The sequence below is a fragment of the Mirounga leonina genome, unplaced genomic scaffold, assembly GCF_011800145.1.
Source record: "Mirounga leonina isolate KUSES-001 unplaced genomic scaffold, KU_Mleo_1.0 Mir_200, whole genome shotgun sequence".
NCBI classification, from domain to species: domain Eukaryota; kingdom Metazoa; phylum Chordata; class Mammalia; order Carnivora; family Phocidae; genus Mirounga; species Mirounga leonina.
In genome coordinates, this window is record NW_023270503.1 from 14,103,499 (window position 1) to 14,128,362 (window position 24,864).

The window sequence follows — 24,864 nt, forward strand, 5'->3', positions numbered from 1 at the left end:
GGATACAGACCTAATGAACTGGGTTACTCAGTATGTAATCTTAGAAGAAACAAGTTTAATATTAGAAACATATAGGTCATTTGTCTGAGTTGTATTATATCTTCAGGGCAGGTTGCTTCTCTAGTCTGGGAAAAGGAACCATTTTTTTAAAGAAGAGGGTCCACTTAGCCTTTGCTAAGGAGGGGTGACGGGGATTATTAAGGTCGTTGACACCTGCCACCTATCCTCAGAAATAAGAGTGGGAAGAAGTCCATTTGAGTCCATTTATCTTAGCTAAAAGTGAGAAATTCTGGATGAGAGGACATAATTGTAAGAAATTTGTAGGCTTAGTAACTTGCATGTTATTTTGTTAGCTTTTACTGCTTTTTCTCTAAGATTAGAAGCAAGGATCTTAAAACACAGAGGTCTTAAGGAACTTGTCTTCAGTGACAGTTTGGAAATGGAGAATCACAAAATAAAAGGCCTTTCCTTGGGGAGAGAAATTCCAGGAGTTGATAACCATCGATAGAAGGCCAAACTGTGAAAATTTATACCCCTTCCCATTTGTCTTTTTTTATGGGATAATTTTGTGGTTAAAATATAAACTTTCTGAGGATATCCCCACATATATTAAGATTTAGCACATTTTTTAAGTTTTTCCATATTAAAAAAAGAATTGTACTACAGGATGTGAGGAAGAAACATTATTTTCTTCTTTTATGGTGAAAGACTGCTTGTTGAGGTGGTAATTAAATTCAGGACACTTAGTCTTATTTTTATATTTTCCTTTTCCCTTGGATGTCACAGTTTTGTGGTTTTTTAAAAAAGATTTTATTAGCACGCATATGCACGTGTGTGCACAAAGCCAGGTGGGAGGGACAAGCAGACTCCCAGCTGTGCATGGAGCCCAAAATGGGGCTCAATCTCAGGACCCTGAAATCATGATCTGAGCCAAAGTCAGATGCTTAACTGACTGAGCCACCCAGGTGCCCCTTGAATGTCGCAGTTTTGAGGGTTTTTTTTTAAACCTGAAAGTGAAAAGATACTGCTGAATATTTCAGTATCGTTACATTTTCTCTTGTTTCAGAATGTAAGTATATTTAAATTTATACAGTAGAATCTTGATTTGTTCAGTCATCTTCATTTACTTGTTTAGGACTGCAAATAAGTAACAAATAAAGTGCTTGGAGTTTGATTTTGCCTGTTGCTATTTCACAACAGTTTTGATCTTGGAATTTGGTTGGTTTTCTTTTACTTCAGCACTTTGCGTCAGAGAGCAGACCCTGTTTACAGTCCACCTCTTCAAGTTTCAGGACTTTGTTGGAGGCTAAAAGTTTACCCAGTAAGTTTTTAATGTTTCTAATAAATTTTGAAACCAAGGTCTTTCTTTCAGGGTTCTGTAGCATACTGGTTCACTTTTTTTTTTTTTTTTTTTGAGAGAGAGAGCGAGGCAGAGAGCGAGCAGCGTGTAGAGGGGCAGAGGCAGAGAGAAAATCTCAAGCAGGCTCCATACTCAGTGCAGAGTCCTTCATGGGGCTCAGTCTCATGACTCTGAGATCATAACCATAAGCCAAAATTAAGAGTCAGATGCTTAACTGACTGAGCCACCCAGGTGCCCCCACTTCTTTTTTTTATTTGAAAATTTCCGTGGTTTTATTAAGCAATTCATGAATAAGGCAGCATTCCATGTAACAGAGAGATGCTCCCTGGTTCACTTTTTTAGTGGAGTAAAGAACTAAAGTAATGACAATATTATGGTTTTTTATAGGGTATATTACTAAGTGTACCAAAAAAATGAGTTCAGTGTGAACAGTATGAACCTTGACCTTGGTGAATTTTCTCGCTTCTAAGAAGATATTTATCTTTAGAAGAAATGTTTAAAATTCTTTTTTTTTTTAAGATTTTATTTATTTTTTTGACAGAGAGAGACATAGCGAGAGCAGGAACACAAGCAGGGGGAGTGGGAGAGGGAGAAGCAGGCTTCCCGCAGAGCAGGGAGCCTGATGTGGGACTCGATCCCAGGACCCTGGGATCATGACCTGAGCCGAAGGCAGACGCTTAACGACTGAGCCACCCAGGCGCCCTAAAATTATTTAAAAATCATTTTTTATTCTTATTTTATTTCTATTTTATTTTATTTTTTAAAAGACTTTATTAATTTATTTGACAGAGAGAGACACAGTGAGAGAGGGAATACAAGCAGGGGGGGTGGGAGAGAGAGAAGAAGCAGGCTTCCCACGGAGCAGGGAGCTCAATGCGGGGCTCGATCCCAGGACCCTGGGATCGTGACCTAAGGTGAAGGCAGACACTTAACGACTGAGCCACCCAGGCGCCCCTTTTATTTTTATTTTTTATTTATTTTTTTAAAGATTTTAGTTTATTTGAGAGAGAGAACGAACAGGGAGAAGGACAGAGGGAGAAGCAGACTCCCTGCTGAGCAGGGAGCCCAATATATGGGGCTCAATCCCAGGACTGTGAGATCATGACCTGAGCTGAAGGCAGCTGCTTAAACCAACTGAGCCACCCAGGCGCCCTAAAATCATTTTTTAAATAAAAATAAAATATAGATACGGAAAGCTATAAAAAATACATGTATGCTGATTACATACTCATGGTGCATTTCAGTATGTTTTTTTGACCTACGTATTTCCTGTAAATTGGCAGCTGGATGTAATGGCATGATGAGATGTATAGTTGATTCTGGTGGCAAGGGTATAAGCAGTATTGTCTTCTTTTATCACATCATATCTAGTTGCATCTCTTTTTGTGATATTGGCTGCTATCAGTGCTCATTGCCTACATCTTAATTCACTGGGAGTTGTAAAATAGTGATATTCTCATTTTATTGTTTTTCATTAATTGCAGTACTTTTATAGAGATATGTTTCTAAGAGATTCTTCCCATTATCAATTATTTGGCTACCCACTATTCATAAAGAAGAAACAGGATTTGTTCCTGTTATTTACCAGTTTTCCCTGTTATTTTCTGGACGTGATCAATAAATGTCATTATGAACTCATAGATTTATATATGTATAATCTCCTTAAGTTGGCTTCTTTGTCACTTTGACCCTAAAAGTCCCTAGCAGTGACTCTAGTAGTTACCTTTCTTGTTCTCTTCCATGGCAAGATATTCTAGCCATCTTGTCCATTTCCTACTCCATATCTGAAATTGGCCATTTTATTCAAAGAGCCCTGATTCCTGTTAGTGGGGAAATGGTATTTCAAGACCAGACTGATAGGGATGCTTATTTCTACCAAGTTGGTCACAGTTTCTAGGCCTCCTTAGTGAACAGAGGTAGGAAATACATAGATAAATGCATATGGGTATTTGTAAAGGGGGAAATCTGCATTTATTTATTTATTTAAAATTTATTTAATAGACTTTATTTTTTAGAGCAGTTTTAAGTTAAACATCAAAATTGAGTGGTAAGTACAGAGAATTCCATATGCCCCCTGGCCCTACATCCTTCCCCATTATCAACATAGCTTACACTGGAGTGGTACATATGTTATAGTTGATGAACTTATATTGACGTATTATTACCCAGAGTCCTAGTTTACGTTAGAGTTCATTATTAGCCATGTACATTATAGGGGTTTTTTTTTTGTATAGAAAGAGTATAGTTAGAGAAAAACTGGATGGGAGTATGGATAAAATTGAATTGGATAAGCTCCAGGGATCTCAGCAGAGAAAAAATATTTGAACACTTTAAAATTGCTAAGTAATTGAATATTGGGGGTTTTTTTGGGATACATGTATGTATTTTTTAAAGATAAAATAGCCCTTGAGTCAGTGCTCACATTTACAGTTTAAATTCAGGACTATAGAGTGTTTTTTACTTAATCTTTTCATATTACACCATGTCTCCTTCCATTCTAGGAATCCTACTTCTTGAATCCTTTGGAAATAATAGAATATCTCATGATCAGTCACTCATTTGCTTTATTTTACCTTATGGACACAAATATCTCAGGATAGGAACTCTTAATTCTACCATCAATTTGATTACAGAGAACTGCTTAAAAATTTTTTTGTGTTTATACTCCCTTGTTCCCCCACTTTTGCCACATTAGATAGGAGTTTTGATGTCCAAATCTTGTTCTCTGAGTTTTTATGTTTTGAAAACAGTTTGTGTTTTAACTGTTCACTCTAGAGCCAGTATTGCTGGATATAAAATCCTTAGTTTATGTTTTCTGTCATTGGGTATCTCAAATATGTAATTCAATTTTCTATAGGTAAAGTCTGATTATAAACTAATCCTTAAAAGGCATTCCATAATATTGTCTAGGTGCCCAAATAATCTTTTGTTTAAGTCTAGTAATTTACTATTATATGTTTTAGTTGTTTTGGGTCATTATTACATGGTAAGCCCTTTGAGTATGTAGATTTAGATCTTTTTTTTTCCCTCCTTAATTACAGTTTTAAGTATTTATTATGTTCCTTTCTTTGGTTTTCGTTCTTGGGACTTGTTGTATTCTCTGTATTTTGAATCTTTTCCTGTCTTCAGTATTGCTTTCTCTCTAATCTTCCTAGCTCTTTATTTCTTTTTGAAATTTTCGAAATTTTCTATTTGAAAAATTTTCCGTTGTTCACTTATTTAAGATAAAAACTTTTCTGCTTACTTGCTCTCCTGTTTCTTTTAGTTCAGTCTTTATTTCTTAAATAATCTTTTATTTCTAATTCTTAGTTCTATCACCTCATTTCTGAGTTTTTCTAATTCTGGTTTGTGTTCTTTTTTCATATCATATTTTTTTTCCCTTTAATCATTTCTAGGTGTACATGTAGTATTGTTAAGTATATTCACATTGTTGTGCATCCAGTCTCCAGAACTTTTTCATCTTTCAAAACTGAAGCACTCTGCTCAATAAACGATAATTCCGCATTTGTCCCTCCACTCAGTCTTCGATAACCACCACTCTGCTTTTTGTTTCAGTGAATTTGACTGCTCTAGAGATTCCATATATGTGGAATCCTACACTATTTGTCTTTCTGTGGTTGGCTACTTACATAATCCCCTCAAAGTTCATCTACTTTATAGCATGTGTGAGAATTCTCTTTTTAAAGCTGAAAAACATTCCAGTGTATGTACTACACTTTGTTTATGCATTTATCTGTTTGTTTTAAGATTTTATTTGTCAGAGAGAGAGAGAGCACAAGCAGGGGAAGTGGCAGGCAGAGGGAGAAGCAGGCTTCCTGCTGAGCGAGGAGCCTGATGTGGGACTCCATCTCAGGACCCTGGGATCATGGCCTGAGCCAAAGGCAGACGCTTAACCTACTGAGCCACCCAGGTGTCTCTATTCATTCATCTGTTGATTGACACTTCGGGTTGCTTCTGCCTCTTGGCTATAGTGAATAGTGCTGCTGTGGACAGGGGTGTGCAAATATCTTTTCAAGATCCTGCTTTCAGTTCTTCTGGCTGTATACCCAGAAGTGGAATTAGATCAAATGATAATTCTGTTTTTAATTTTTTTGATGAACACTCTCAACAGTGCACAAGGGTTCCAATTTCTCCCGGTATTTGTCAATACTTGTTTTCTGTTTCTTTGATAGTAACCATTCTGATGGGCATGAGGTAATAGTTTGGTTTTGATTTGTGCTTTCCTATTGATTACTAATATTGAGCATCTTTTCATATGCTTGTTGACCATTTGTATATCTTGTTCAGAAAAATGTCTACTCAAGTCCTTTGCCCATTTGAAAATTTAGTTGTTGTTCAGTTGTAGAATTTCTTTATACATTCTGGATATTGACCCCTTGTTAGATATATGTTTTACACACATTTTCTCCCATTCTGTAGGTTCCTTTTTAATTCTTTTAACCTTTGATGCACAGAAGTTTTAAATTTTGGTGTAGTTCAATTTGTTTTGCTTTTGGTTTCATAGCCAGGAAATCCTTACCAAATTTAATGTCATGAAGCTTTTCTTCTATGTTTTTCTTAAGAAGTTTTGTAATTTTAGGACTTATAGTTAGATCTTTGATCCATTTTTACTTAATTTTTGAACATAAAGTAGGGATCCAATTTCATTTGCATGGCGATATCCAGTGGGCGATAAGGCAATCAAAAATAAATATGATGCCTTGCTTTCTGAGAGATGTCCTAGCTCTGCCCTTCTCCTTCCTTTGTTTTTATTATTTCTCTGCTATTTACTTTTTATTTCACTTCTCGCACTTTCTTTGTAATGTTAGGGCCTGTCTTGAAAGGCCCTCTATATTCATTTACAAGAGTTTAGAGTGACCTGACTGCATTTAATTCTCAGAGTTTTTAATGTAAGGTTCCCTTGTACTCCATTGGTAATCCACTGAGCAGCTCATTCCATTTTCAGCTATTGTATTTGGTTTGTGAGGCTTTTCAGTGGCTCTTTGCCATTTTGTGGTTTCTCTGTTACCTGGTTCATTAGATGCCCCATAGCTTCCCTGTCTTTTCTCCCATGCAGATGTTTATGTCATACAGGTCTTAATGGTTGTAATTGATAATCTTTATCTGCTTGTATTTTGGGGGTTGTGGAGATAATCTGTCATCTAGTTTTGTTGTAAATGTTTTTTGTGAGCTTTTGTGTTTTCTGTCCAATTATTTTTGTTTGTTTTCTGTTTGGATTTAGAGAGTTGCATAAATTATGTTGCCATTGCTGCAATCTTTCTAGAATCCTCTGTCTTTTGGGATGCCTGGGTGGCTCAGTTGGTTAAGCGTCTGCATTCAGCTCAGGTCATGATCCCAGGGTCCTGAGATCGAGGCCCGCATCGGGCTCCTTGCTCAGCAGGGAGCTTGCTGCTCCCCCTGCTTGTGTGTGCGCAGGCTCTCTCTCTCTCTCTCTCTCACAAATAAAATCTAAAAAAATAGAATCCTCTACCTTTTGAAAAATCTTAAAGCTAGTATTTTGTTAGAGGTGTAGCTGGCACGTACGTAAGCTATTAAAACATTTTCCTTAAAATTATGATAAAAGTAAAATCAAAAAGAAATTTATGTTAGCTGGTAAAGATCAGAAGTAAAAAATATTTATTCCTTTTTATTATTTATTAGTTTATTCCAGGGAAGTTGTTCTAGTAGCATAATTTAGAAGAAGAAAAAAATCCAGCCATGTGAACAAGGATTATTGAATTTTATTTTTTAATTTTTAAATTTTTATTTATTTATTTATTTTTTAAGTAGGCTCCACACCTTGGTGGAGCCCAGTGCGGGGCTTGAAACTCACAACCCTGAGAGACCTGAGCTGAGATCAAAAGTCAGATGCTGAACTGACTGAGCCACGCAGGTGCCCCAAATTATAACAACTTTTTAAAATTGATTTTTAAAATGAGTGTAATTTGTGATATAATTTATATTCAATAAAATTTACTAATTTTGGCAAGTTTTGACAAATATATATAGTCATATGATGATTACCACAGTCATGATTTTTATTACTCCCAAATGTTATCTAATTCGTCTTTTAAACTAATCCTTTTTCTCCCTTCCCAGCACCTCTGCAACCATTGATCTGTTTTTGTCACTATAGTTTTGCTTTTCCAGAATTTCATATAATGGGATCATACAATATATAATTTTTTGCTTCTGACTTTTTTCACTTACCTGATTCGTTTATTATTTAGTGTTTATTGAACAATCACCTTGTCTAACCCTGAAAACTTCCTTAGGACTTTTTGGAGCAAAGCAGCCTAGAAATGAAGGGGTTAATAAGTACTTGTACTCCTCTGTGTTCATATCCCAGTAGACACTAGAGATGAATAATGAGAAACCTTCCCTCAGTCCTCATAGTCTGGTTGGGGAAACATGTTTATATATGTAGTTACAGTGATGATAGTCATTTAAAAAGGTAGGCATAAGAGCAAAGTACTGGAGAATTAGAGAGGGGAGTTAGTATCTTTCTAAACATCTCTGTAACAGAAATTTACACAACTTCTTAATCTTCAGACAGACTTTTTTTTTTTAATTTTTATTGTTATGTTAATCACCATACATTACATCATTAGTTTTAGATGTAGTGTTCTATGATTCATTGTTTGTGCATAACACCCAGTGCTCCATGCAGAACGTGCCCTCCTTAATACCCATCACCAGGCTAACCCATCCTCCCACCCGCCTCCCCTCTAGAACCCTCAGTTTGTTTTTCAGAGTCCCATCGTCTCTCATGGTTCATCTCCCCCTCCGATTTCCCCCCCTTCATTCTTCCCCTCCTGCTATCTTCTTTTTTTTTTTCTTAACATATATTGCATTATTTGTTTCAGAGGTACAGATCTGAGATTCAACAGTCTTGCACAATTCACAGCGCTTACCAGAGCACATACCCTCCCCAGTGTCTATCACCCAGTCACCCCATCCCTCCCACCCCACCCCCCACTCCAACAACCCTGTTTGTTTCCTAAGATTAAGAATTTTCAGACAGACTTTTATATGGAATCCTAACATATAGACATTATATAGAAATTATATTTAATTACTTTCAACATCAAGTGTTACTTTTTTCTGTTTTATTCTTTTTGGTCTTAAATATATATATATATTTTTTTTGTCTCATACCTAGTAGAGTTTGTTTTTTTGGGGTTTTTTTTGTATTTTTCTTTGGTATTTTCATTTTTCTTGGAGGCTGGTATTTAAGAGTTTTGTATATGTTAGAACTCTTAACTCTTATCACACTTCTTGACATTTTCCTTGGTTTGAATGTCTTAATATTTTCTTGTTTTTTTGTTTTTTTTTTTTAATGTACAAGAGATTTAAATTGTTACAGACTTAAATCTGTTGGTCTTTTTATTATCTCTGCTTTTAAACTTAGAAGTATTTCCCAATCCAAATATGAGAGATTAATCTGTGTTTGGTTGTGGCTTAATTTTTTACATTTAAGTTGATCTAGCGTTTGTATTTGTGTAACATCTCTTTTTTTAGTTATTGAAGTATAATTGACTCTTTTTCCTTTTTTTAAGGATGGAAATGGAGTTGTTCGTGGTTACTACTTATCTGTGTTTCTGGAACTGTCAGCTGGCTTACCTGAAACTTCCAAGTAAGACATGCAATTAAATAACAAACATTAGTGTGTCTTTACATACATTTCTCTCAGGATTTCTTATTAACTATTGTTAATTACTATATTGTTATGTCTGTTAAGATATGTGCTAGTATGGAACCCCTGGCATACTATGGAGGGACAGAGTGGCAGTTCTCAAACTATATGGCCTCAGGATGTTATACTCTTAAATTTTATTGCAAACACCAAAGAGTTTTTTAATATGGGTTATATCTGTTGATATTTTCTGAGTTAGAAATTAAAACTGAGACTGTCAAATAAATAAATAAAATCTTTAAAAAAAAAAACTGAGACAAAAAAATTTTTTTAACTTTAAAAACTTTTGTAAGTTCACTTAAAAATAATAAACCTAGGGCACCTGGGTGGCTCAGTTGGTTAAGCGACTGCCTTCGGCTCAGGTCATGGTCCCAGGGTCCTGGGATCGAGTTCCGCATCGGGCTCCCTGCTTGGCGGGGAGTCTGCTTCTCCCTCTCCCCCTGCTTGTGTTCCTGCTCTCGCTGTCTCTGTCTCTGTCAAATAAATAAAATCTTTAAAAAATAAATAAATAAATAATAAACCTATTGTATACTAACATGAATAACATTTTTGTGGAAGTTACCTTTTTTTCTAAAGCAAAATAATATTTGGTAAGGAAACTTGTTTTGCATTTTTTTGAAATCTCTTAATTTATGGCTTTAAAAAAGACAACTGGAGGGGCACCTTGGTGGCTCAGTTGTTAAGCGTCTGCCTTCGGCTCAGATCATGATCCCGGGGTCCTGGGATCGAGCCCCATATCCAGCTCCCTGCTCAGCGGGAAGCCTGCTTCTCCCTCTCCCACACCCCTTGCTTGTGTTCCCTCTCTTGCTGTGTCTCTGTCAAATAAATAAATAAAATCTTTAAAAAAAAAAAAAAAAGACAACTGGATTCTAACAGTGGCCTCTATATTCATTTTGTTGCTATAACTTGTTTTGGTCGAAGTATATGTTTAAAATCTGGCCTCACAGATTTTAATTATCATGGGTAGTTGGGAAAAGTGGTTTTTTGATGAGGTACAATTCATGTACCGTAAAACTGACCTTATAAATAAGTGTACAATTCAGTAGATTTTAGTATATTCAGTGCTTTAACTAACACTGATACTTAATTTCAGAACATTTTCATCACCCCATGAAGAAACCCATTAGCAGTTACTTCCCATTCCCCTTACCCCCAGTTCTTGGCAACTGTTATAATCTACTTTCTGTTAAGGAGGAACATTTAGAAAAACAGTTTTAGATAATTGTTCATTATTTTGATACTACACCAAAGTTGAACAAGTTGTATTCGTTAAATATAATTTGTAATGTGGAATCTAGAGCCATGTCAGTGAATTTTATTTTACTCTATTGCACTGAAATTTGTTAGTTTGGCATGAGATGTCTGTTTCTAGCTATAATGGAGTAATAGGGTGATAACCCTTTCTTCTGCAACAACCGAAAAAAGAAGAAAAACAACATTTTCTAGACATTGGACATGAGGCAACAAATGGAAGCAATCCCTTAGAGATGAGAAATAGACAAGCTGTATGATTGCCTGAGCTTACAGCCTTGAGGGAGTTTTCAGGCTATAACTTGGGGAGGGAGAACTGAGTTAGAGTCTGACAGACTCCCTGAGTTTGAGGAGATAGGGCTGAATGTCCAGGAAGACCAGTGCAGCCAGAATGTATTAGATAGAATTCCAGAAAGGGAAGAGCTGCACAGAGAACTTCAGAGATCTGTAGAGGGCTCCCGTAAGTATTGATAAGGGCACATTTGTGAGGAAATTACCTGAGGTTGGGGAAAGAACTATCTGAAAGATTAGAGGGAGTGGTGCCTGTTGTTCATAAGGGGCAGTAACTGTGTCTGTTCTCACCACTATAGTGGAGAAGCTGATAATTCATGGGGCACTAAGTAAAGTGTTCGGGAAATTTTTGCTTCAGTAGTAGAGAACAAATAGTCCTAGACTGAACAGTGCTCCCAATCCACCTAACAGATAAAAGCAAGACTGGAAAGAATCAGATTGTTTCCAATAACTAAACTGCATCCCAGAACAAAGCTCAAGAATATTTATAAGGTCACAAAATACCAGCACCCATCAAAGTCAAATTTACAATATCTGGTGTTCAGTCAAGGATTAGTTGACATGTAAAGAGGCAGGAAAACATAATGGGAGTATAATCCATCTAAATTGAGCAAGAACTATTTTTCTTTATTTGGATTATTTCTACTGATGCTTTCTGAATTAGAAATTAAAGCAAATTAAGTTTTTATTAGTTCATATTAATAATAATTAGTTCATATTAACATAAAAGTTTATTGAATAACTTTCTAAACCAAAATAATTGATGAGAAAACTTGTTTTGCATTTTTTGAAATCTCTGTATGGCTTAAAAAAAGACAACTGTATTCTTAGGAGAGAAAGACATTTAAGACAATTATTATAATTATTCCATTTTTTCAAAAGTTGAGTAGAGATATGAAAGATGTAAAAGACTCAAATTGAACTTTTTTTTAAGATTTTTTTTATTTGACAGACAGTGAGAGGGAATACAAGTAGGGAGAGTGGGAGAGGGAGAAGCAGGCTTCCTGCTGAGCGGGGAGCCTGACGTGGGGCTCGGTCCCAGGACTCCAGGATCATGACCCAAGCCGAAGGCAGACACTTGACAACTGAGCCACCCAGGCACCCCTCAAATTGAAATTCTTGAAAATATTTGAGATAAAAAGTACACTGGGTGACATGAACCATAGATTAGTTATTGCAAAAGAAAAGATTAATGAACTTGAAGGCATAGCAATATAAACTGTCCAAAATGAAACAAAAATGAATTTTAAAACAGTAGAACATCTTAAAGCAGCTTAATGTGTAGATAACTAGAGTCCTCAAACAAGGGGATGGGAAGAAAAAGAATGGTGAAAGTTTCCCAAACTTGATGAAAAGTTGAAACACAGATCCAGGAAGTGCAATCAACTACAGGCATGTCAAACATGACGAAAACACCAAAGCACATCATAATCAAACTGCTCAAAACCAAAGATAAACAGGAAATCTTAAATTGGCAGTGAAAAAAATTAATAGAGGCACAAAGATAAGGATGAAATCTGATTTCTCACTGGAAACAATACAAGTGAAATGATAGAGCAACATCTTGAAAAGATTAAAGAAAAAATCTCAACCTAGAATTCTGTATTCAGCAAAAATATCTTTTAAAAAATAAAGGTATTCAGCGGGAAGCCTGCTTCTCCCTCTCCCACTCCCCTTGCTTGTGTTCCTGCTCTCGCTGTCTCTGTCAAATAAATAAATAAAATCTTAAAAAAAAAAAAAGGTATTTTCACATCTGGACTATGTGATAAAGTACATGCTTCAGATAAAAGGAAAAATAATACCAGTCGGACTTCAGAATCTAAACAAAGGAATGAAGAGTACCAGAAATGGAAATTGCATGGGTAAATTTAAAAAATTTGTCCATTATGTAAATAACTTTAAATGATAATTGGCTGTTTAAACAATGATAACATTGTATTTTGGAATTTATAAAATATATATAGAAGTAAAGTATCTGACAACAAAAGTGTAAAGGCCAAAAGGGTAAAGCATGGAAATAGAAGATTCTGACACTGTATGTGAAGTGATACAGTAACAAAGCTAGACTCTGATGATTTAAAGATATATACTGCTGTATAGTAAGTGCAAACGTGGCAACTTAAAATAATAGAAATTGTCTTCCCTCATACTTCTAGAGGCCAGAAATCCAAAAACTATTGTTAGCCCCAAATGAGGTTTTCAGTAGGGTTGTACTAGCTCCAGAGGCACTAGGGGAAAATCCATTCCTTGACTCTTAGTTTCTGGGGCTGCCAGCATTCCTTGGCTTTGTGACTACATCACTCCTATCTATTTCTGCCTTCGATCACACTGCCTTGTCTTTTTTTTTTTTGTCAAATCTTTCTCTGCTTTCCTCTTAAAAATGACTCTCATAATTACATTTAGGGTCTACATGGATTATCTAGGATGGTTCCCTTATCTGAAGATCCTTAGCTTAATCATAGCTGTATGCTCCCATTTTTTGCTATAAAAAGTAACAGTCACACATTCCAGGGATTAGGATGTGAGTATCTTCGGGTAGGGGGTAATAGCAACCATAAACTATAAAGCCACTACTAAAATGACAGACATATAGCTAATAAAGCAAAAGGGATAAAATGGAATTACAAACAACTACTTAAAAGAAGACAGAAAAAGTTAGCAGGTAATGAACAGATAGGACGAATACCAAAGTGCATTCATGTAAATGGTCTAACACCCAGTTAAAAGGTAGAGATTGTCAGATTGGCTAAAAAAGCAAAACTTAAGTGTACGTTGCCCACAAGAAACACTTTATTTTTTTTATTTTTTATTTTTAAATATTTATTTATTTTGAGAGAGACAGCAAGAGAGGGAACACAAGCAGGGGGAGTAGGAGAGGGAGAAGCAGGATTCCTGCCGAGCAGGGAGCCCGATGGTAGGGCTCTATCCCAGGACCCTGGGATCATGACCTGAGCCGAAGGCAGACGCTTAACGACCAAGCCACCCAGGCGCCCCCGATTTTCAGTATTCTTGATTGTTTCTCATGTGTTTCAAGTTTTTCACTACTCATTTTAAAAGTAGAAGTAAAAAGTTAATTTTTTAGAGGTGAAATTCATGTAACACAGTTAACAATTCTAAAATAAATAGTTCAGTGGCATTTAGTACATTTACAGAGACAACTATCACCTCTCTGTAGTTTCAGAATGTTTTCATCACCCCAGAACACCCCATACCCATTAAGTAAACGCTCCCTGTTTCTTTCTTCCCCCATACGTAGATAACTACAACTCTCCTTTTTTTCTCTGTGTGTTTTTGCCTATTCTAGATTTTTCATATAAAAGATCCTACAATAGGACCTTTTGTGTTTGGCTTCTATTCACTTAGCATGGTATTTTCAAGGTTCACCCATGTAAAGCATATACCAGAACTTCATTCCTTTATGTGACTGAATAATATCCCATTTTATGTATGTACTTCAATTTGTTTACCCATTCATCTGTTGATGGCAATTTGGGTTGTATCCAACTTTTGGCTATTAAGAATAATCCTGCTGTAAATATTCATGTATGGGCGTCATATGGACATATGTTTTTGTTTCTTTTGAATATATACCTAGTTGTGGAATTGGTGGGTTTTATGGTAATTCTGTGTTTATAACATTTTTGGGGAACTGCCAAGCTTTTCCACAGTGGCTATTCAATTCTATGTTCCTACCAGCACTGTATGAGAGTTCATATTTCTTCACATCCTCACCAACACTTGATTTTCCATTTTTAATGATATTTTAGAGATATCCCAGTAAGTATGAAGTGGTATTTCATTGTGGTTTTGATTAGCATTTCCTTAATGGTCAGTGAAGTTGAGCATCTTTTCATGTGCTTATTGACCATTATTATACCTTTGGAGAAATGTCTATTCAAGTCTATTTCCCATTTTTAAATGGGGTTGTTTGCCTTTTTGTTGTTGAGTTATAGGAATTCCTTATATATTTTGAATGCTTAAATAACCCTTATCAGGTGATTTGTAGGATTTGACAGTAGTTTCTCCCATTCTGTAGGTTTGTCCTTTCACTTTCTTGATTATGTCCTTTGATGTACAGTGTTTTAAATTTTTATGAAGTTCAAGTTATCTTTTTTCCTTTTGTTGCTCATACTTTTGGAATCAAATCTACAAATGCATTGCCAAATTCAGTCAATTCGTGAAGAATCCTGTGTTTTCTTCTGAGAGTTTTATAGTTTTAAGCCCTTATATTTAGGTCATTTATCCATTTTGAGTTAATTTTTGTATATGGAATTAGTTAAGGGTCCAGCTTCATTCTTTTGCATGTGGCTATCCAGTTTTCTCAGCATCATTTTTGTTGAAGAGACTTTTTCTTCCCCATTGAATGATCTTGGCACCCTTGTCAAAAACAATTGTGCATGGATATTTGTGTTTATTTCTGGACATTTAATGGTACCTTTTATACTACAGAGCTAGAGTCATGACTTCCTTAGAAGCGGACAAAATACCACAACTTATGTATTGGTTAGTTCTTTGTGCTATCAATCTTGATAATGTATTGTGAGTGATGCTAATATAAAAATCATTTTGACAGTACTTAAAGAAATTTTCACATCTGATATTTGTAGGTAAGGAGCTGCAGTTTTTTTCCCTTAATTTTGCCAGCAGAAATAGCAGGTTGTAAGCTATTGTGTTTTTCCTTTAAAGTGTATCTCCACTAAAAAGGGAAACTTTATGGCTACTGTTGATTGTTCCTTCTGGTTATCTTTATTTTTTCATTTTTCTGTCTTAATTAAAAGTACTTTCTTAGTAAGAAGACTTTGGAGTTTTATGTAATGTAAGTTATGGAAATCTGAGTATATTGGATTTCTCAATGTATACTTATTTTCAGTTAGAAAATTTTGTAGGCTTGAATTTCTGAACACAATTTATTCAAACTTGAATTGGAATAATATAGTTTTTAAAAATTTATTATTTACTTTATAATTGCATGGAGGTGAACCTCAGTGGAAATGGCAGGATATTTATATGTGAGGATATATAGGTAATGAATATGTGGAAAAATATGTAGCTTCGCTAAAACAAAAGTAACTTTGAAAGTACTGTTTTATACAGAGTTTATTTTTTGAGGTGCTGCTTTATACCTGCTATATTGGTAAACATTTTTAAGAGGAAAAAAGGACCTAGTGCCAATCATGTTGTGGTAGCCCATTTACAAAACTGGTGTCTTTATAAATGATAGTTATTTCTGAAAGAAAAGTAACTTGTATATATCGATAAGTTTCTTCTCAGATAATAACTTAATGACCTACTTAATGTTTTGATATGTCTGTCTTCTTGTTTATTAACTCTGTGTTAATAGTTTGTTTTTCAATTTTAGATATGAGTATCGTGTAGAGATGGTTCATCAGTCCTGCAATGATCCTACCAAAAATATCATTCGAGAATTTGCATCTGACTTTGAAGTTGGAGAATGCTGGGGCTATAATAGATTTTTCCGTTTGGATTTACTTGCAAATGAAGGATACTTGAATCGACAAAATGATACAGTGATTTTAAGGTAATAAGAAACATTTGCTAGTGTTGTTTTTATCATGGGGGAATAATGTTATCAGAACTTTATTTTAGAGTTTATTTATTTGGGGTGCTTGGGTGGCTCAGTGGGTTAAGTGTCTGACTTTTTTTTTTTTAGATTTTATTTATTTGACAGAGCACAAGCAGACGGAGAGAGAGGGAGAAGCAGGTTCCCTGCTGAGCAAGGAGCCTGATGTGGGACTCAATCCCAGGACCCTGGGATCATGACCTGGGCCGAAGGCAGCCGCTTAACTGACTGAGCCACCCAGGCGTCCCAAGCGTCTGACTCTTGATTTTAGCTCAGGTCACGATCTGAGGGTTGTGAGATCAAGGCCCGCCCAGCCTGGATCCTGCTTAGGGTTCTCTCGCTCTCCCTCTGCCCCTCCCCCACTACTGACACATGTGCACATGTTCTCGCTCGCTCTCAAAAAAGTAGTTTATTCATTTAACAGAGATGAATGTTGAAATTTATACTAACTATAATCTTATTATGTTTTTAACTATTTCATTTCAGGAGCCCTGTGTAGTGAGTAATATAACTTAGAAATGCGTTTGACATCTAGTTAGTAATTCCATAAAAAGGAAACTACTACTTCCAATAAATAATGTTCCATTTATTTATTTAGTGAACTTCTAGTAACCTCACCATTTGGAAATACAAAAATAGGGATCGAGTGCTTATTTTTTTCACTTGACATTGTATATTTGGGTGACTGGTTTTACAATCTTAAACTCAAAATAATTTTCAGTTTCTTCTAGATAACAGCAATTTAAAAGTAAGGGAATAGAGATGGAAACTGATGAAAACAAACTAAGTGATAGTAGTTGGGGTGTTATTTGCAAGAAAGGACAACGTAAATGCTAACTATAAAACCACAACGGCCCTGTTTAACGTTGTACCCTTTACAAGTCAGACATTTTGGAGCATCATTACATGGTTTTAATTTGATGATGAAAATGAGAACTTGAGTATTAAAGTAGATCCAATTATGTTTTGAATAGTGTTTAGCAGTTTAAGAAGTTTCCATCAAAACAGTTTTCAAAGCTATTTCCCTTGGAAGTGATTTGATACACTCTTAAATTTCTCTTATTCTGGGACGCCTGGGTGGCTCAGTTGGTTAAGCAACTGCCTTCAGCTCAGGTCATGATCCTGGAGTCCTGGGATCGAGTCCCGCATCAGGCTCCCTGCTCGGCGGGGAGTCTGCTTCTCCCTCGGACCCTCTCCCCTCTCATGTACTCTCTCTCTCATTCTGGCTCTTTTAGATAAATAAATAAATCTTTAAAAAAAAAAAAGTTTCCATCAAAACAATTTTCAAAGCTATTTTCCTTGGAAGTGATTTGATACACTCTTAAATTTCTCTTATTCTGGGACGCCTGGGTGGCTCAGTCAGTTAAGCGGCTGCCTTCGGCTCAGGTCATGATCCCAGGGTGTTGGGATCCAGTTCCGCATCAGGCTCCTCTCTCAGTGGGGAGCCTGCTTCTTCCTCTGTCTGCCTCTCTCTCTCTCTTACAAATAGATAAAAATCTAAAAAAAAAATTTTCTCTTATTCTGAGCTCTTTGTTCTGGAGGGTGTTGTATGAGTTATTGTTATATTAAACTTTATTAGTATGTGTTCTTCATAATCTTTCTGGGAGAATAAAGAAGTGAGAAAGATTATTGCATTTTCAATGTAGAAAAAAAGATTCATGTGTTTGTCATCTTTTGGGGAATTATTTTAACTCCCATTTTATAATTTTATAACCTTTCAGGGTTTTTGTATTTTTAAAAATTATTTGCCAAAAGAAATAATTTGTTGCTATTCCACACTTTAACCATAGAGAGGATTGCAAAATTATTCAACCGTCACTTTGAACAACCTGCAAAAGCCTTAGTCTTCTCCTTATTGGAGTCATATTCATGTTGAATCTTTTGGTGGTAATCTGTGCAATAGAGTTGCCGTTTTTTAATTCAGTGTAGCCAAACTTCTAGTCTCTATTTAAGCCAGCCCTATTTATAACAAAGCTTTTCCTGGTAGACTTGAATATTAGGACAGGAACAGATCCCTATTTTGATGTTAATATTATTATCATTTATTCAGCAACATTTACTGAGTCTGTGCCTGGCACTGGGTTAATATTAAGAAAGAGTAAGACATTGGTTTTGTTCTCAGGAAACTCAAGATGAAATGGGCAGATAAAAACAATACATTTGGGCGCCTGGGTGGCTCAGATGGTTAAGCGTCTGCCTTCGGCTCAGGTCATGATCCCAGGGTCCTGGGATCGAGTCCCGCATCGGGCTCTCTGCTCCTTGGGAGCCTGCTTCTCCCTCTGCCTCTCTCTGTCTCTCATGAATAAATAAATAAAATCTTAAAAAAAAAAAAAAAAACAATACATTTTACAAGATAGTGCTGTAATAGCAGTAGAAAATAAATTGCTGTAGGATTTGTGGAGAGGAGGCTTTGAATTGTCTTATTACTCATAATACTTATGTAATGAGAGATTGCTGAAAATTTAAGCCTCAATTTAAGATTCTGATGGAATTTTATAGGTACTTATTAGAAAGTTACTTAAAAGGCACCTGGGTGGCTCAGTTAAGTGTCCTGACTTTTTTTTAGATTTTTATTTATTTATTTGAAAGAGACGCAGCGAGAGAGGGAACACAAGCAGGGGGAGTGGGAGAGGGAGAAGCAGGCTTCCCACTGAGCAGGGAGCCCAATGCAGGGCTCGATCCCAGGACCCTGGGATTATGACCTGAGCCGAAGGCAGACGCTTAACAACTGAGCCACCCAGGTGCCCCTTAAGTGTCCAACTCTTGATTTCAGCTTAAGTCTCGATCTCAGGGTCATGAGTTAAGCCCGAGTTGGGCTCCACACTGGGTGTGGAACATACTTTATAAAAAAAAAAAGAAAGTTACTTAAGGTTTTTCTATAACTACATATGAATAAGTATGTATTTTATTCTCCTTTTGTTAAATGAGGAAGTTAAGGAATTTTACCTGATGTTTGCTTTTGTTTTAATGACACAGATACTAACTAACAGTAATGTTCATAATTGACTATAGCTCATTAGTTATTCAAAGATAATAATGTCCTTTTGAAAGTCTTACTGATGTATACTGACTGGGCAGTATCCACTTAGGATAGTGGTTGAGTGAATAATCTCTATCCTCTAAAGCATAAGTATCTTTGCCTGAAAATCGTTATCTGCTGCAGATAACTAGATGGTCAGTAGATTCCTATACTAGTTGTAAAATCCTACAGAAAAATAGAATGATATTTAACCTAACGGTGGCAAGACTTGAAGGATGATTTGTAGGCTTCCAAGTTAGTCTTGCCTCTTGGGACTCTTCCATTCTTTAGAAACCTCTTTACATATTGCTATAGATTTTTTTTTCACTATGAATAAACTCAAGTTCGCTTATCTAAAAATAGGTAGAGATTTTTTGCATTAGTAAGTATTAGGGTTTTAAAAGTACAGATAGGGCAACCCCTTCAGGTCCCCTCTCTCCTTGGGAGCTTTGTACTATCACTTTGCTATTGCTCAATAAACCTTGCTTTGCTGCCCACCAAAAAAAATAAATAAATAAAAGTACAGATAACTCTGAATAGATTGAGATCCTATCATTTATCCATTAAAATCCTTTAATATACTTGGTTTTTTTCCCTAACCCATGCTGAAACATGCCATATTGTGATGTATGGAGAACTGATTTTAAGCTGCCATCTGGAGGGGTTGGGAATATAGGTTATTTAGAGTATGCAACTCTGTTGGGGGACAGTAAAGCAGTCCCAGGTAGTTGACCCTTTAAGGGAGTTTTTTTGTTTTTTTTGTTTTTTTTTTTATTGGGGAGTAAGAAATATGGGAACATGAGATGAAAGCGGGAAAGAAAAAGAGCAGTGTCTAAAACAAACTTTGCCTATTTTTGTAGGGTCTGACCTAAGCAAGAAAGGGGGGAAGAAAGCATTAGCTTCCTCTTTCCTGCATGGCATGGTCTTCTTCCCAACTCGTGATCAACATGGTATTTGATCTAGATTATTATAATAAATATGCTTTAGTAGTTTGGGAGTTTAACCATGATGTGTAATGTTATTTCTATAGAAAAGTATAGTTTGTGTTTAGACAACTGACCTGAAGATAAGTTTTCAGAATGTTATGTCATTATAATTTGTAAACTATATGTGTAAATGGTTAATACCAACAGCCCCGAGTTCATTTTTAATTTTAGCCTTGTAATGTAATCAAATAAACTTAAAATTATAGAATTTATAGTTACAGATTCAAGGCTGAGTTGATAATATTTTACTGTTTGGATCATGTTTCATGTGCAGCTCTTTTTTTAAGATTTCAGGTTCGTTCACCAACTTTCTTTCAAAAATGCCGGGACCAGCACTGGTATATTACTCAATTGGAAGCTGCACAAACTAGCTATATCCAACAAATAAATAACCTTAAAGAGGTAAGCAAAAAAATACGGTTTAGTGTTTCATATTCATAGTCTTACTGGCCTGTTATATTTGTAATTAGATTTTGGATATTCCTCTTTTGTAATTTTGTAGAAAAGTCCAATTACCTTATTCTCCATCTATGTACCACCTTTGAGCCTCTAATTTTGTACTCTTGGTTCATTAGCCACTAGCCACGTGTGGCTGTGTGAACTTAATTAAAATTAAAAATTCAGTTCTTTAGTTGCACTAGCCACATTTCAAGTGCTTGTGTTGGGCATTGCAGATATAGAACATTTTTATCATTGTATAAAGCTCTATTGGACAGTGCTGCTCTCATTTGAGGTAAACTCTGTGTTTCTCTCAGTGATTTGAGTATTTCTCTTTTCCATGCTATCTTGAATTTAAAGGAGTCTAAGCTATAGAGTAATTGAAAATTACCCCATCTTGAATTTTCACTATTGCTGAATTGAGCCCTGGGGAGGATCAGTTAAGGAATTTTTATCTTAGAGTGGTAAACTAAGTTATATAAGGCATATTTCTTTCTGCCAGTGGAAATTGAGGTGGAGTGCAAGGATGGAAGTGCTGAGAATGGGTCAATAGATGAGGGAGGAAAGTATGAATGCATACATACTTGGAGAGATTTTCATGATAAGTATACTATTTAAAACTACTTGTATTTACTGTACAGTTTGCTAATTGTTTGGGTAGCTTAGGCTGGATATGAGAAGAAGAATGAGAATAAAGGGGGCAAGTTTTTTTTTGCCATAGATTTTTCCATAAGCAAAACCAGGAGGGAGTGAGAGAGATGGTTTGAAAAATGGTTTTAAAACATCTGGATATATTTTTTTACTTAAAATATTTTTCACTGTACCAGTGAAGCACTGCTTTTGACTCATGTTTATTTGTGCTGTTATTGTTTTAAAAGAGACTTACTATTGAGTTGTCTCGAACTCAGAAATCAAGAGATTTGTCACCACCAGATAATCATCTTAGCCCCCAAAATGATGACACTCCTGAGACACGTGCTAAGAAGTCTGTGTCATGCACGGATATGCTTCTTCAGGATGGTCCTACTACAGCTTCTATACGAGAGGTCAAAGAGGATGAAGAAGAGGAAGAGAAGATTCAGAATGAAGATTATCATGTAAGGGGCGCCTGGGTGGCTCAGTTAGTTAAGCGTCTGACTCTTGATTTCGGCTCAGGTCATGATTTCCCCACGTTGGGTCCTATGCTCAGGGGAGTCTGCTTGATATTCTCTTTATCCTCTCCTTCTCTCCCTCCCCCCACTCTCATGCTCGCTCTCTCTCTCAAAATAAATCTTAAGTTAAAAAAATTATGTAATAATTAGACTTGTTTTAGATTCATTTTGTGTTTTATAAGAGAAAATAAGATTATGGTTTCCAATATAGAGTATATAGTGTCCTCTATGTATACTCTATGTATCAATGTACTAAAAGTCTCATCCATTTATTTTCATGACTAGTGTATGCTCTTCTGTAAATATTAGAAGTTGTTGAATCAAAGTGTTGCAAGGTTCTAAAATTAATTTCTTAGAAAACTGTACATTCTACAAAGTAAAAGGATGTACATTCTGGAAACTATATAAATTGTGGAATTATAAAATGTATTCTATTTCCATTCACTAAAACTAGTAAAGTTTTTTTGTGTATGTAGGTAGAATGATTTAGGATTTGGGAGACAGCTAGGTTTTATCCCAGCTAAACCACAACCAGAATGAGAATTCAAGAAGTGATTATTATTATTTAAAGTAATACAGTGATGCAGAGACATGGTGTTTTTTGTTTTGTTTTGTTTGTAATTGTTATTTTTAAGATGGGAGACTTCAAGTATGTGTTAAAATGAAGGAGCCAGTGCAGAGAGAGGTGAGGTTAAGGTACTGACAAGACAAACTATTTAAGGAGATAAGAGTGGTTGGAGTGGAGCACTCAGGTGAAGCAGTTAACCTCTGATAGGATGAATTAAAGGAACGGTGGGGTTTGCAGGTAGGGCACTAAAATTCGGGGGTATTTACTAATAACCAGTGTGTTTTTCTGTGCAGATAAGTGATAGTTTTATGATGTCCTTGGGGATATTAGAGGTTAGGTAGGACTAGAGGAGTGATGGTTTGAAGTGTTACCCTGTGAAGAGCCTTATTGGCAGCTGACATGGAATATATGAAGCATTTCCAGAGACATTGAAGGCCCAGCTAAAAATGGTAGCAGTAAGTTATTAGTGGAACCAGATGTGGTTGTGTGATTTTTCTCTAAAGGGCTCAGCTGCCTCTGCACAGGAGCAGAGAATTCTGAGGATTACATTCTTCTTTGGTGCTTGGTCCATCAGCTGGATCAGATGATCACCTAAGTAAAAACATTTGAGATAGAAGTCTTGTTTCTTTGCCTTGATCTAGCATGAACTTTCAGATGGAGATCTGGATCTGGATCTTGTTGGGGAAGATGAAGTGAATCACCTTGATGGCAGCAGTTCCTCTGCCAGCTCCACAGCAACAAGTAACACAGAAGAAAATGACATTGACGAAGAAACTATGTGAGTGTCTCACATTAACTACCCCTATGAAGCATCTAAGTGGGAAGTAATAGAAGCGTGTTAATTAGGCCTAAAAGTGGGGATATTCAGCGTTTTTACTTGCTATAAAGTATCTCCTATAAAGAGAGAGCTTGAAGGAAAGACCATTAGTTTCTTCCCTCTCATCTCTGGGTTCCAAAATGAGATTTAGTTTTTCATTTTATTTTTAATTTTGCAATTATTTCATATTTAAGAAAAGTCACAAAAATATTAAATAACAGTTCCCATATTCCCTTTGCCCAGATTCATTCCCCAGGTGTTAGTATTTTGTGTTCCTACTTTTTTTTGTCTGAGAATTTCACGATTAGGTGAATATACTTTTCATTGTGTACTTCCTAAAAACAACTGTGTTTCTTATGTAACTACAATATAGTTATCAAAATCAGGATTAACATTGATATAATACTGTAATCTATGACCATTTAAAAATTTGCCATTGATTTCCTTTGTCTGGTCTAGGATCCAATTGGGTATCATATGTTGCTTTTAGTTAAATTTCTTTAATCTTCTTTAATCTGGGTCACTTAACCTTTTTTTTTTTTAATTTTTTATGACTTTGATACTTCTCAGAAAGAGCAGTTATTTTGTAGCAAGTCCCTCAATTTGGGAGTCCTCTGAATGTTTCTTCACACTTGAGGCAGGAGTACTAGAGAAGTGATGATAGAGCCTTTTCAGAGGATCATCCGAGGGAGTGGCAGGAGGGCACATGTCTTTTAACTGTCCCATTACAATTGATTAGATTACTTGGGTAAACTAATGTCTGCCAGATTTCTCTACTCTAAAATTACTAATTTTTCACTTTGTAATTAACAAACATCCTTTGGGGACATAATTTGAGACTGTAAATATCTCCCTCCCTCCCATTACCTATTTCACCCATCCCCCAATCCCCTTCCCCTCTGGTAAACATCAGTTTGTTCTCTGTAGTTAAGAGTCTGTTTCTTGGTTTGTCTCTCTTTCATTTTTTTACCTTTCCTCATTTGTTTTCTTCTTAAATTCAACATATGAGTGAAATCCTATATTTGTCTTTCTTACTGACTGTTCTAGCATTATTCTCTCTACCTCCATCCATGTTGTTTGAAATTACAAAATTTCATTCTTTTTATGGCTAAATAATATTCCATTGTGTGTATGTGTGTGTGTATACATATATATATACCACATTTTCTTTATTCATCCATTAGTGGACACTTGGGCTGCTTCTATATCTTGGCTGTTGTAAATAATGCTGCTATAAATATAGGGGTGCGTGTATCCCTTTGAATTAATGTTTTTGTATTCTTTGGGTAAATAACCAGTGGTGCAATTGCTGGATCATAGGGTAGTTCTACCTTTAACTTTCTGAGGAACCTCCACACTGTTTTCCACAGTGGCTGCACCAGTTTGCATTCCCACCAACAGTGCGTGAGGATTTCCCTTTCCTTACATCCTCACCATCTGTTGTTTCTTGAGTTTTTGATTTTAGCCATTCTGACAGGTGTGAAGTGACGTCTCATTGTGGTTTTGATTTTCATTTCCCTGATGATGACTGATATTGAGCATCTTTTCATGTGTTTCTTGGCCATGTGTATGTCTTCTTTGGAGAAATGTGTGTTCATGTCTTCTGCCCATTTTTAGATTATTTATGTTTTGGATGTTGATTTTGATGAATTCGTTATGGATTCTGGATACTAGCCCTTTATCCAATATGTCATTTGCAAATATCTTCTCCCATTCCATCAGTTGAT

General features: G+C 35.8%; 1 protein-coding gene across 4 annotated transcripts in view; it reads left to right on the top strand.

Moving 5' to 3' along the window:
* TRIM37 (tripartite motif containing 37) overlaps positions 1-24,864 on the top strand; it is a 178,125-nt gene that overhangs the window by 85,523 nt on the left and 67,738 nt on the right. For all 4 annotated transcript variants that reach the window (XM_035026727.1, XM_035026726.1, XM_035026729.1 and 1 more), the window contains 6 exons: positions 1,240-1,321; positions 8,899-8,975; positions 15,937-16,116; positions 20,451-20,565; positions 21,480-21,698; positions 22,962-23,098. In XM_035026727.1, coding sequence (XP_034882618.1) covers positions 1,240-1,321; positions 8,899-8,975; positions 15,937-16,116; positions 20,451-20,565; positions 21,480-21,698; positions 22,962-23,098 — 810 coding nt within the window. The remainder of the gene's footprint in view (positions 1-1,239; positions 1,322-8,898; positions 8,976-15,936; positions 16,117-20,450; positions 20,566-21,479; positions 21,699-22,961; positions 23,099-24,864) is intronic.